The 12,263-nt window shown below is 40.1% G+C and overlaps 1 protein-coding gene across 1 annotated transcript; it reads right to left on the bottom strand.

Moving 5' to 3' along the window:
- Positions 1 to 378: 378 nt before the first annotated feature.
- PPP2CB (protein phosphatase 2 catalytic subunit beta) lies at positions 379 to 11,288 on the bottom strand. The gene is made up of 7 exons (XM_033173922.1): positions 11,075 to 11,288; positions 8,606 to 8,815; positions 8,283 to 8,456; positions 6,323 to 6,412; positions 3,337 to 3,498; positions 2,163 to 2,281; positions 379 to 1,061 (listed from the first exon to the last, which is right to left on the bottom strand). The coding sequence occupies exons 1-7, from the start codon at positions 11,174 to 11,176 to the stop codon at positions 989 to 991; spliced, it is 930 nt and encodes a 309-aa protein (XP_033029813.1). The 5' UTR covers positions 11,177 to 11,288; the 3' UTR covers positions 379 to 988.
- Positions 11,289 to 12,263: the final 975 nt, after the last annotated feature.

Below are 12,263 nucleotides of genomic sequence, written 5' to 3'. Positions count from 1 at the left end.
AAAAGGTACCAACTATAAGGAAAAATAGGCAGTGTGTTCACCCACATTTTGTTAAATTAAATCTGGAATGTGAATTTGAGCTAATATAATTTTACATAAACAGAACAAATTAGCATTTTACTTCATTTTGAGGGAATATAGCCACCGTCTTATGCAGCATATCAAAATGTGAGTACTAAATATTTAGAAGTAATGATATAAACTAGAAAACTATTAGCTATTACCTTTATACTACTATGGAAGGAAGAGTGAGTGCAAACAGTCTCATGCTATGTTTGTGGCCCTGGCCCTGCGTGTTTAGCTGCCAGATATTTAATGCCAAGAAGCAGTATTCCAACAACTGATAAATCCCCTATAATGAATGAGAAAGAGAAATTATTTCATTTCAGTGTACCCATCTGATTGGAGTAATGATCTGCAAGTTTATTTGCTCAAATACATCAAATAAGATGCAAGCACTTTGACAAATATACAGAAAAAGGTAGGATCAACACAGAACAGTAATCTAGCTTAAAGGGAGGGAAAGCTTATGACAACATACTCCCAAGAGGAACTTTCTTCTGCAGTTAAGTTACTTATGTCAATAAAATAGAGGGCGATAGGCGTAAGAAGGAAGTTAGTTTGTGCATTTTTCTTAAACTTCAAAATGTTAATACATGCCAGTTAAACACTACAACTAAAATTTACAAGTAAGCATGACAGGGAGATGAGTTTGTTAGTTACCTTTCCTCTTTGAATAGTCCGGAAGAAAACAATTACTATAGTTACAGCAGGCAAACTGGCTGTTGGATTGGCTGATAAAGGATTGATTAGTGCGTTGAAGTCCATCTGAAGTTGTGCTCAAAAGCTCATCATCCTCATTATGGCACAGTTTGGTCCATGAAGAGGCTTTACGCTGAGACAGACCTCAACCTATCACAAATTGTTGCTTTTCAAAAAATTGCGAGGTGTACTACTACTGATCAAGGTCAGGCTGAGGAAGAGATGTTTATAGGAAGTAGTCTGGGGTACGCCGAGTAACATGAGGCTCTCCACGGCGAGGCGCTGGATCAAATTGAAGACTGTTAAAAGGAAAAGGCTGGTTAAGTGCTTTGTTGCACTAAGTGCTCACTGTTGCATTTTTATTAATTAAATCCCATACCTGTCCTCTCCCTACTCTCATTTCCACGAGTTCCATTATTAAGCTATTTTATTACAGAATGTCAGGTCAATAATGATCATTCAGGTTTGCCAAAACTGAAAATAACATTTCAGCCAAGGGTTTAGGATTTCAAGAGGACAATGTTTGTGCTTGCTTGACTACAGAAGACAATTACCCATATTTCACTAAATGGTATGCAACACTGAATCAAAAAAGGGAAATTGCATTTTTTATTAACTGCAACAAAGGTTATCAATATTTCAGTCATCATTTCCCATACTTTCACCCTCTATTAGGGCTTGAGAGGGAAAAGTTCCACTGAAATAAAAATGGACTCATTTAGCATAGTTTTATTCATGATTTGTTTAAAATTCTGTCCATACATTGAAGGTGACTATTTTGTGGTGTAATTCCCAAATTAATGTGTCCTGTTCCTTCATTAGACGAGGGTAGCAATTTAACTTGAGTGATGTTAAAAACAAAATGCAGTATTCCTTAACATAGTTTCAAAAATATTACTTATGTTTTAGCTATCATTTTCTGAACATTAAGGCCTAGTTTGCACATCACACTAAGCCTTGGAATATGAGCAGTTTTTCTCCCCCCTGGCCTGCTACTGAACTAAGCCATAACTTCATGTCACCCAAACTCAGACTTGTGGTTTAGCTCTCTGCAGCCTGACCACAAGCTGTGACCAAAGTTTGTCCTATGGGTTATGTCTTGTAGCTTGTCCAGATGAGCTAATCCCCGAGCCCAGATTTTGACAACATGCTGAGCCAAGCTTTGTCCCACTCAGTGCAACAGCAAGACAACTGGAAAGGAGCAAACTGGCTGCAATCTCCTCTCCACGAGTCCATACATTTGTGCTAAACCATAACTAGGCTCCCAGCATGATATGTAAACTAGACCCATACTGCAAAAGTGGTGCACTCTATAGAATTCATCAACACTTAACACAAGCCAGAGAATTTTACCCCTTGCAACCCCACCCCAATTGTTAAAACAAGCTAATGTTTCTTACAAGGAATATTTTAAAGTGTCATCTAGTTCCATGATAGCAGCCTGGTTCCCACAACGATAGCAGTAATTGGGTGCACTGAAAATGGTGACCACATTCCGATCATGACACCAGTTGTAACCCTGCAAAGGGGGGGGGGAGAAAATGCTTTCAGTGAAAAGTCTCAACCAATTTCTTCTTAAAAAGGTGTAACTAGATTAAAAAGCATAAGGCCAGTAATCCCATGACCCTTAGGAGGGAGGGAGATCCAGGGGTCATAGGAAGCATCTAATGCCCTTGTCTGGCAGCAGAAAGCAAGCTCTGATGCTAAATTCCCCTTCCTCATAGCTGAAACTTTCACAACTCTTGCTCTACCCTGATCAGGAGTGAAAAAGAAACATGCTGGGGATGGGCCAAAAGACTTTGATCTAATGTATTCCCAGTCCCCTGACAAGCCCCACACCAGGGACTAAACTACAGCCCAGGAGCTGAAAACTTTATTCCTTTCTATCTCCCTTGCATTAGTTCCAATGGTAGGGAAATAGTTTAAATAAAAAGAAAAGGACGGAGTAGCATAAGGCTGCTCCTTTGTCCTCCCTTTCACAGTGCTGGCACAAGCCCAGCAGGACCATCTTTGACTCTCCCTCCCCACCACCTTAGGAATGCACCCTACTTTGCTTTATATATTTTCACTGGTACAAAACAAACTATTTCAGTCAGAGCAAACATGCTTTGCACTATCTCAATGAATGTACTAATTATGTTCAAATGCAAACACCAATTTTTACATCTTTAAACATTCTCTATAACTCTTGTGGTGAATTATCAAACCCTATCCACTAGTAAATTGGAAAATGTAGGATGCTCACTTGAAATGTCACTTTAAAATTAATTTAGTATAAACTGAAATCAGTCACAGAGACATTAATACTACAGGATTAACTGGCACATTGGCAAATAAAGTTAATTGAACCATATATTTGTGACAGGTGTAAACATTTTTATTTACTCTGAATAGTGTTCTGATAATTCTTGAAGAATACTATACTAATTTACACCTTCTAAGATACAGAACATTTTTGGTGCCTACTACATAGCATAAAAATTCAAGATGCTGAGACTATACAACATTCTTTCCAAAAAAGTCAGACTTTCATTTTTAAGCCTTAGGTGGCTAGATGCAACAGAGTAATTATACCTCCATTACAAGTTGGTGAGCACGAGACACCAATGTAAGCCCATTGGCATGGTTAAATGTTTCAGAGATATCTTGACCAAATGTATAGCCAGCACCACGTGGAGAAATCCCCCAGCCACCACGATCATCTGGATCTGACCATAACAGATCACACATTGGGCCCTGTTCAAAGAAAATGGTACAATATGTTACATAAGGGGGGAAATATTGCAAGAGGTAATCTAAAAAGTGTTAAGCTCCTGGATTTCTTAAGTGTATTGTATATTCTATATAATAAAAAACCTTTTACAGATAAATAGGAAAAGTTGTTTGATGTAGTTTTCAGGAATTTGAAAATGAAATCTAAGAAAAAAATGAAACCTATTCAGAGAAAACAAGTGTGAAAATCAGAACAGTATCAATAGAAACCCCCTACCCAACCCCCCCTGTAAAAGTGATGAGAAACTTAGCAGATGAGTTTGGCAATCAAAGAGGTGCATGAAGTAAAAACATCAAAACAAAATACATACATTCCAAGCAAAAAAGAAAAGTTAATACCAGCAACAATCAAACACAGATGGAGCAGAAAAACTAAAAGCAGGAGGAAAAAATAAGACAATAAATAAAAAAGCATAATAAATAAAAAACAGGAAAATATAATTGAACTTCACCAGTATGTGAACAATACCAAATAAAGCATGTGCGTGTATCTGGCAAAAGATCAAGTTGAACAGAAAAGCCACACTGCTGTTTAGAGAAAACTGGTAAAGAAAAAGTATAATTTCGAAAACTAGGTTGAAAGGACCAGAGGCAGTAAAGGCACTGAGAAAAACTAATGCAATTCCCAAAAGGAAGAACGGAAACCAGATGACAGCTAAACAAAGAAGCAGAATCCAAAAGAACAGCTGAGGGATGCCAGGATCCTGCAAGATCAGCTCTTGCATGCAAAGTACCTAGGCATAATTCCAGCTTCAAGCACACAAATGAAATGTTTTAGTTAAAGGGTCTACACCCTTCCAATGTGAAAGCTATGCATAATCTCAGAACTGACTCATCTAGCAAACTTTGCATGACATCAGCATCAGTTTAAAATGTACCTTCTAACTATATAGCACTGTAGATGCACGTATGTGTCTCTTTTTAAACTACATAGTCATTGTGGTGCAAACAGAAGAAAGGAGCCATGATCTACTTTGCAGCTCAAACCAAAGTGAGCTACAAATATTTTATGCACTGATTATAGTAAAACATTCTAAACCAAGTGTGTGCACCAGCATGTGGTAAACTTTCAAAGCCAGGTTACAACCATAATCTCAACTTTCTAAAGTAATTAACACCACAATTTTCAAATAATGTATGGACATCCAAATTATTACATTTACAAATGCCCAGAATAATTCAATTTATACAAGACAATAGCCTATTCAGGCATTGTCTGCCAAGGTCCCTGCATGACTTTGTCCACTCCACCCACCCCCACTAAGGTGGGTGGACTCACTTATTCAAGCATGCTCACTATCCTCACTTATTCAAGCATGTTTAGAATTCTCATTGAGATTTCCCTGCTTAACTTGGAAAAGCTGGGTGTACCTGAGATGCTGGGGACTGGATCAGTCCACATATCCTTGTGCTCCCTACATATGTTGGAATGCAGATGCTAAATCCTGATGCAAAGTGCTTTTAGGAAAGGGGATGCCAACTGCACAAACTTCTAGAGAAGATCTACAAATTCTCAAACTTCTCAAAAAGCTAGTCTTGCTCTTTTAAAACATTTCAACTGCAGCAATGTACTAGCCACTTTGTAAAGTTACAGGAGAGCAACTCCAGTTGCTACAGAACTGTTGTTATCCAAGTGCATTCTGTGTTGACTAAAATCCAGTGCAATTGAAGGAGTCATGTATCACTGCTATGAGTGCACATAATAAACCATTTGGAAAACATCTGTGTTAAGAAGTATTGCAGATATGTGGTCCATGGCCTTCTCTGTGGTGGCATCCTGACTATGAAATGCCTTCTTCCTGGAAATAAATCAGGCCCCAATGCTTTTGACATTCCAACACCAGGCTGGGCATTTATGAATATTAGCCCACTGCTACATTTCACATGACCACGTCACATGTCATGCTGTCCACAAGACCAGAAGCTGTACGCCGGCTCCCTCGGCCAATAAAGCAAGATGAGCACCACAACCCCAGAGTCGTCCGTGACTGGACCTAATGGTCAAGGGTCCCTTTACCTTTACAAAATTTCCCATTTTTACCTGCTTTCATTTAATTAACTAGATGTGTTGTTATCATTTTAAATATTGTCACCCACCCTGAGATCTTTGAATTTAGGGAGAGCTGAAAAAATATAATTGGAACAAAGTATCTATACCACCAATTCAGGGCTTGATATGACACCCAAGCTGTGCAGACATTTTGTTCTTACAGACCCTATTATGGTAAACTACAAAGTAGAAGTTCTGGTCTGTTCATTTTCTAGTCATCCAATTAAATTCATAAAAGTTTTAATCAACTGATTAAGTTCACACATAAAAAATAGTACTGTAGAAGAAAAACACTTGGTTTTTAAGATTGATCAGAGCTTGCAAAATCTTAAAAGACATTTCCACACACACATGCAACAGGGAATGCCTCATACTGTACAATTATGTCTACTCAGAAGTAAGGCCCACAAAGGTCAACAGAAATTACTCAGGTACATAACTAGGACTGCATCCCATTTTTATAAATACTAGAATGAAAAATAATTTAAAAGGTTAAAGATCTGCAGACTAATTGAGGCAACCAACTCTTTTCTCTAGCTATTATATCTGCCTGATTCAGTTCAAAGATATGATACCATTTGTTGTTGTTGTTTAGTCGTGTCCGACTCTTCATGACTCCATGGACCAGAGCATGCCAGGCATGAATAGGGTATAGTACCATACCCTGTTCTATATTTAATGTATATATTTGCCATTCAATGTATACTCTGAGTTACAATGCATTTTCATTGATATTACCTCATGTGGAACTTCCTGCAGACGATCAAGAGCTCTAATATGATCCAGTGTATCTATAGATGGGGAAAGACCTCCATGGAGACAAAATATCTGAAGAATAAGAACCAGAATAAATGTATTATGTGCACTGTCAAGAGGTTGTATTCTTCATTCTCTTGAGGTATTTGCTGATACCAAGAACCAATTCTTATGCTACCGTTGCAACATGCACTTGACAATGAGCCTTGTGTGTTGCTTTCTTTCTCAGTTTTTGCACACGGAGAGAACAGAAATTTCTACCGAAGATTAAAATCACCAGCTTGTGTGATCACCTGAAACAGGTTTTTCCTTGGGCCACTTTAGACGCAACACTAAAACCATTGTTTAGGGTTACAATAATAAGCTGCAGTGAGCCTCAAACTCAAGGTTCCTCCCTCCCCCCTCCTCTTCAGCTGCCAGGAGTTTAGAAGTTTTGCTTCTGCTCAAACACAGCTTGCATTAAACCTGGACAAGCTATAATTAATATTAACAATGGTTTGTTGAAACAAGTCAACAAAAAGCCAGTTTATGAAGCTGCATTGATTCAATTAACTATGGTTAATAATAATCGCTATATATCAGCACCCACGTGATCACCATTACCCATAGTATGTCAGCAAACTGAATCAAGTTTCACAAAAGCAATCAATTTAGTAGCACAATGCTAAAAATGTGGCAAAATGCATTAACATCTAAGCCAGAATAATACAGGGCAAAGAGTAATGAAAACAATGTCCGCACCCTCTGTGAATATAGTTGATTTCATAGCATTTCATCAATCCCCTTCTATCTGCATCATCTAGAGGAGGGAAATATCTGAAGAAGTGTGCATGCACACGAAAGCTCATACCAAAAACAAACTTAGTTGGTCTCTAAGGTGCTACTGGAAGGAATTTTGTTTGTTTGTTTTGACTATGGCAGACCAACACGGCTACCTACCTGTAACTCAAAATCCTAGGACGTTTTAAATTGCTCCTTTGTTCTAGAGTGAAGTGTCACTTCAACCAATAAAACTTTTGTTACATAGGCACTTCTATACTCAAGCCAAACTCATTTTAAATTCAAATTTAAATAGCACTAGAAAGTGATCAATATTTTGCACAGTGAAAAGTTCTGTAGCTTAATTAATGGCTAATCTTTTTTTCTTTTTTCTTTTTTTTTGGTTCTAACTCAACAAAAAGCATCAACATTTCTTAAACTAGGGTTTCTGAATTCCATACACAAGTATGTTTCACACCTCACAGTGTTATCTGCAAAATACAAAAAATATGCATTTTACACCTAACAATTCAAATTAAGGACATTGTCACGGCTTCTCTTGCCTTTGATGTTGCTGTGAGTAACGGCCGACTCAAGCGTTGAGCTTTAAAAGCTGTTTATTAGACATTGATAATTACAGAGTGATAAAACATGACTGCACTCCTAGCTAACAGACTTCCGGACTAGAGTCCTCGCGCCTTTTCCAGCAGAGGAAGCCTCTGGTCGCCCTGAAATGACGTCTGAACTTCCGTCTCCCCCTTTGTTCCCTCCCCTGTCTGCTACTGACAGCGTGAGTGCTTTCTCGCTCTTCCTGAGACGTCTGCTGATGGGGGCTGGGGGGTGAGGAAGTATCTGTAGTTATTATTGGTAATTGCGCTCGATATTTACGCTCATCCCCCTGATTGGCTGAATCCCAACTTTCTCTCTCTGCCCTTTCATCTATGCTCTCCCCCCTCTCTTCCCGAGCAATGCTTTGCTCCCTGACAGACATGAAATTTAAGTCATTAGTACAGGGCAGTACTATTACCAACAAATATGAAGGCAAAACCGCATATGGGATAAAACGCTAGGCTGTCACGAGTTCCCTTTTCCCTCCACATATCTGCATCATTTTTGGTGATGGTTTCCGGGTTTACTAAAGCCAAGCTTTTTTATGAGTATCACTAAAATAATAGTATCATACCTGTCCATCAACTAGAGCTGTAAGTGGAAGATAGTCAAACAGATCTGTGAAATACTTCCAAACATTGGCATTTCCGTATTTCCGTAGACATTCATCATAGAAGCCATATACTTGTGTAATTTGCCTGCTTTCATGATTGCCTCTCAGAATTGTAATGCGTTCTGGGTAGCGCACCTAGCCATAAAGAACAAACACATGTTGTAATGATCCATCAGCTGGTATCACCATTATATTCCAGATGGCATGGAGCTTATCTCATTGCAAAATGTTTACTAAGCATATTTTAATCTAAAACCACAGGAGTCAGAACCTACAAACCTTACCTTTAATGCCACAAGAAGAGTCACAGTTTCCACTGAGTAGTAGCCTCTGTCAACATAATCTCCCATGAAGAGATAGTTTGTGTCTGGTGATTTCCCGCCAATTCTAAAGAGCTCCATAAGGTCATGAAATTGACCATGGACATCTCCACAAACTGTAACAGGACAACGTACTTCCTGAACATTTGATTCTTTTGTAAGTATCTCTTTAGCCTAATATGAGAAAAAACAACCAATCAGATTTGAAACCAAAATATATTCAGTTTTTTTATGCAAATGAAAAGAAAAACTGCTGCAACAGAAGATCTAGTGACTGTCCTTAATCTCAGTGTTGTCCTTGTTGAACTCAACAGGAAAGAGGATGGGGGCAAAATTAGAATTAATTGGCTCTGTCTGTAACTGGCTATGGCTCCACCCTATTGTTTGCCTCCCTGAAGTCTGCCCTACGAGTCCCAATGGGCAACAGTCACAACTGGCATAATGTTTAGGAATTTTCCAGGTGTTCAGGAACTACCTATTATCTCCCATTTGCAAGTATCACCAACCAAACCCAAAACCTCTACCCAACCCCCATTTCAACAAATGCAAGGCCCTACAATGTTCAAAAAGCACTTGCCTGACACTTCAGGATGTGTTTATCAACTCCAAGAAAAATTGTATTGATAAGCAAAATCAATATTCTTAAAACCATTATCCTAGGTGCACTCCATTTCCAGACCTATCATTACTACCAGCAGCAAACATTGTTAAGAAGTTAGAATATATGATCTACTATGGATTAAATAATATGAATCTCATTTCAATTCCATAAATCATGCAGATCCTTGATTTATGTATAAATTTTAGTGGTAAAAGTGCTAGAAATGTAGTCTTCTGGAAGCCATTTTTCAATGTTTTTGCACTAATTTATGCATATTTCTGATTACATAAACATATGCAGCCATGCATTTTTAAAATTCTGATTTCAAAGACATACCAATAAATTAAGGTATGATAAAACTCAAGAAATAAGCACAAACTATGGGATTCTTGTGGCTCCCTCTTGGCTGTAACTACATAGCTTTCAAAGTCACACTCCTGGTGGCTGGGCAACTACGTCCATAATGCTAAGTGTAATGGATGTTTTATGTTTAGTTTAAAAGTGGGTGTAGTTCTGTATCCAATTATACAGAGCACTGCAATATTTACATTATTGAAATATGTGGAAAGCACATACAGCTGTTTTCCTAACAAAAAGAAAAATGGAAACATTATTTGTACTGTTTAGGCTGCAATCCTATACACACCTACATGGGACTAATTCCCATTGAGCAGGTAAGTATAGATCACACTGTTAACTCTATATTCTCATAGGCTAGCTAGAGCCATGAAAGAAGCCTTCTGCGAGGGAAGCTGTCCAAAACTTCTGAAAGAAGTCAAACTCAATCAAGGCTTCTTTGTATTCAACCTTGTGAGGGGAAGGAAAGCAAGTAACCTAGTTCGGATAAAGAAACTAGAATGTTCCAAAATTTCTGGATCAGGTGTGTGCAAAACGGTGAGGAAAATGCCATCACTGGAGGTAAAGGAATATACAGAACTGTGTCACAAAGCCATTTTTCCTCTTCAAAGTGACCAAAGCACTTTAACAAAGCGTGTGCTATTTTGCATAACGCTCTAAAAAATGTATGATACATACATTCAAAACGTAGTGACCACACAAGCATTGCATCATTTCACCTGATACAGTACTGTGGCTCATACCTGGATATAATAGAACCTGCTGTTGTGGACGCATACTCTGTGGGTCAGCGTGTAAATGACGAATGGCAAAAGCAACCTCTTACTGCAGGAAATCCGGTGCTGAGAGCATTGTGGGGTTTTTTGTTTTGTTGTTGTTGTTGTAAAAAACAATACAGTTGCGGTCATCTATCTGTGGCCCCCACCCTCCGCAACATGCGTGGGGAAGAGTGAATTGCAATGGAGGAGAGTGAATTGTAACATTCCCTACAATTCTACAGTGCCCTTCGCCAGGAACACAGCAAGATTTCAAACCAGGCCCCAGGCATCAAAATCTTAACAGTGCTACTAAGAAGGATGAGGATGGAGAGAAATTCGCAGAGAGCAGAGACAGCCACAGTCCAAGAAAGGCAAAGCCTAAGTTTAAAATATGACACTGATATACTCCACTGGCTTCATTCATCGACTGTCAGCTTTGCCTTTAATATAAATGCTATATGCAAATGTCTTTTTTTGGGGGGGGGAGTACGTTTACACAGCCGTAGGCAGCCCTTTAAAGAGAACTCTCTTCACCTTTAGCCTTCTCAAATCTGTCTCCTTGGTTTTACCGTTTTACTGGCAAAGGGAGAAGTCAAAACGTTTTGCCCGAGTCATTTTCAGCTTTGTTTTCTCCTCTCTCTCTCTCTAGTCTCCCTCTTAGATCTATGTACGGTTTCTGTTTCGGTAGGATCCGCCCCCCCCCCCCACGTTACGCACCTTCTCGCAGAGGCTCCGCACTTGGCTCTCGCTCAGCTGCTTGCACTCGTTGAGCTGCTCGATCCATTGGTCCAGCTCCTTGGTGAAGCTCTTGTCCTCCATTCTGGCCAGCCGCCCGCTCAGTTGTGGGAGAAGGGAGCAGCGCCGGGCGGCGTGGCCAGGGCGGCGTGTTCAAGACTGGACCGGCCCAAAGGAAAGGAAGAAAAAAGGGAGGGAAAGGGAAAAAAAAAGACAAGCCAATGGTACCGCGGGGGACAGATAGAGAGGGGGAGGGGAGGGGGAGGCCAGGACCAACGGTCACAAGCCCAACGGCCCGCCTAGAGAGCGCGCGCGCGACACAGGCCCAAGCCTCACCCTCAAGTCCCTCACCCCCTCTCTCCCTCCGGCACCGTGTAATGGCGGCGGCGCTGCGCACTTCCGCCCACGCCTCACGTCGAGGCGCTTCCGGCGAAACGGGCCTGCTGCAGCGCCACCTATCGCCCGGAAGGCAGAACTTGCCCTCTTACCTCGCCTCTGTTCCGTTCGCGAGTTGAGAGAGGAAAAGGGATCGAAGCCTGAAGGCAGGGGCGTATCTACTATGAAATGATTGAAGCTTAAGCTTCACGGCCCCTAATCCCCCGAGGGGCCCCAGAAGCGGTTTTAGTGCACATTTTTCTTTTTTTGCGGGGGGGGGGTCTGGTAGACCCAATTTGTGTCACACAACTCAAATTGGGTTTTGTTGTATTTCAACAATCCCAAAGTTTGAGTCAGGAGCACAGATGTTGTGGAGTGTGGCAGTACTGTACAGCAATTTTAAGGAAAATCTGAGATGTGGTTTTTTAAATTTTTAAACTGGTGATCGGACATGGAAGAACCCCGTTGAAGATGCCCCCCATGACCATTCAGGCTTTGGGGTCCCAAAATTGTAGGTCTGCCACAGCCTGTAGGGTGCATTTTGGGGAAGGAGCCCACAAGCACTTTTTTTCTGTCATAGACCAGGGAACTGACAAATACTGTTAAGCTTGATTTTTAACGTTGGAAAGTTTTTATTTTTATGGTGGTGCCTCCTATTTGAAATCCTTCTTCCCCTGTCCCAAGACTTCCATGAAACCAACTCTCTGGAACATTCAGTGAATTTATTATTTACTTGGGCATTTTAAATGTCCTGAAATTTTTAGTAGTGCCACGGTTTCTAATAATGTTCTATGAT

Source organism: Lacerta agilis, chromosome 16 (assembly GCF_009819535.1).
Source record: "Lacerta agilis isolate rLacAgi1 chromosome 16, rLacAgi1.pri, whole genome shotgun sequence".
NCBI classification, from domain to species: domain Eukaryota; kingdom Metazoa; phylum Chordata; class Lepidosauria; order Squamata; family Lacertidae; genus Lacerta; species Lacerta agilis.
Note: the sequence above shows the minus strand (reverse complement) of the source record. Positions and strands in the feature narration are given on the sequence as shown.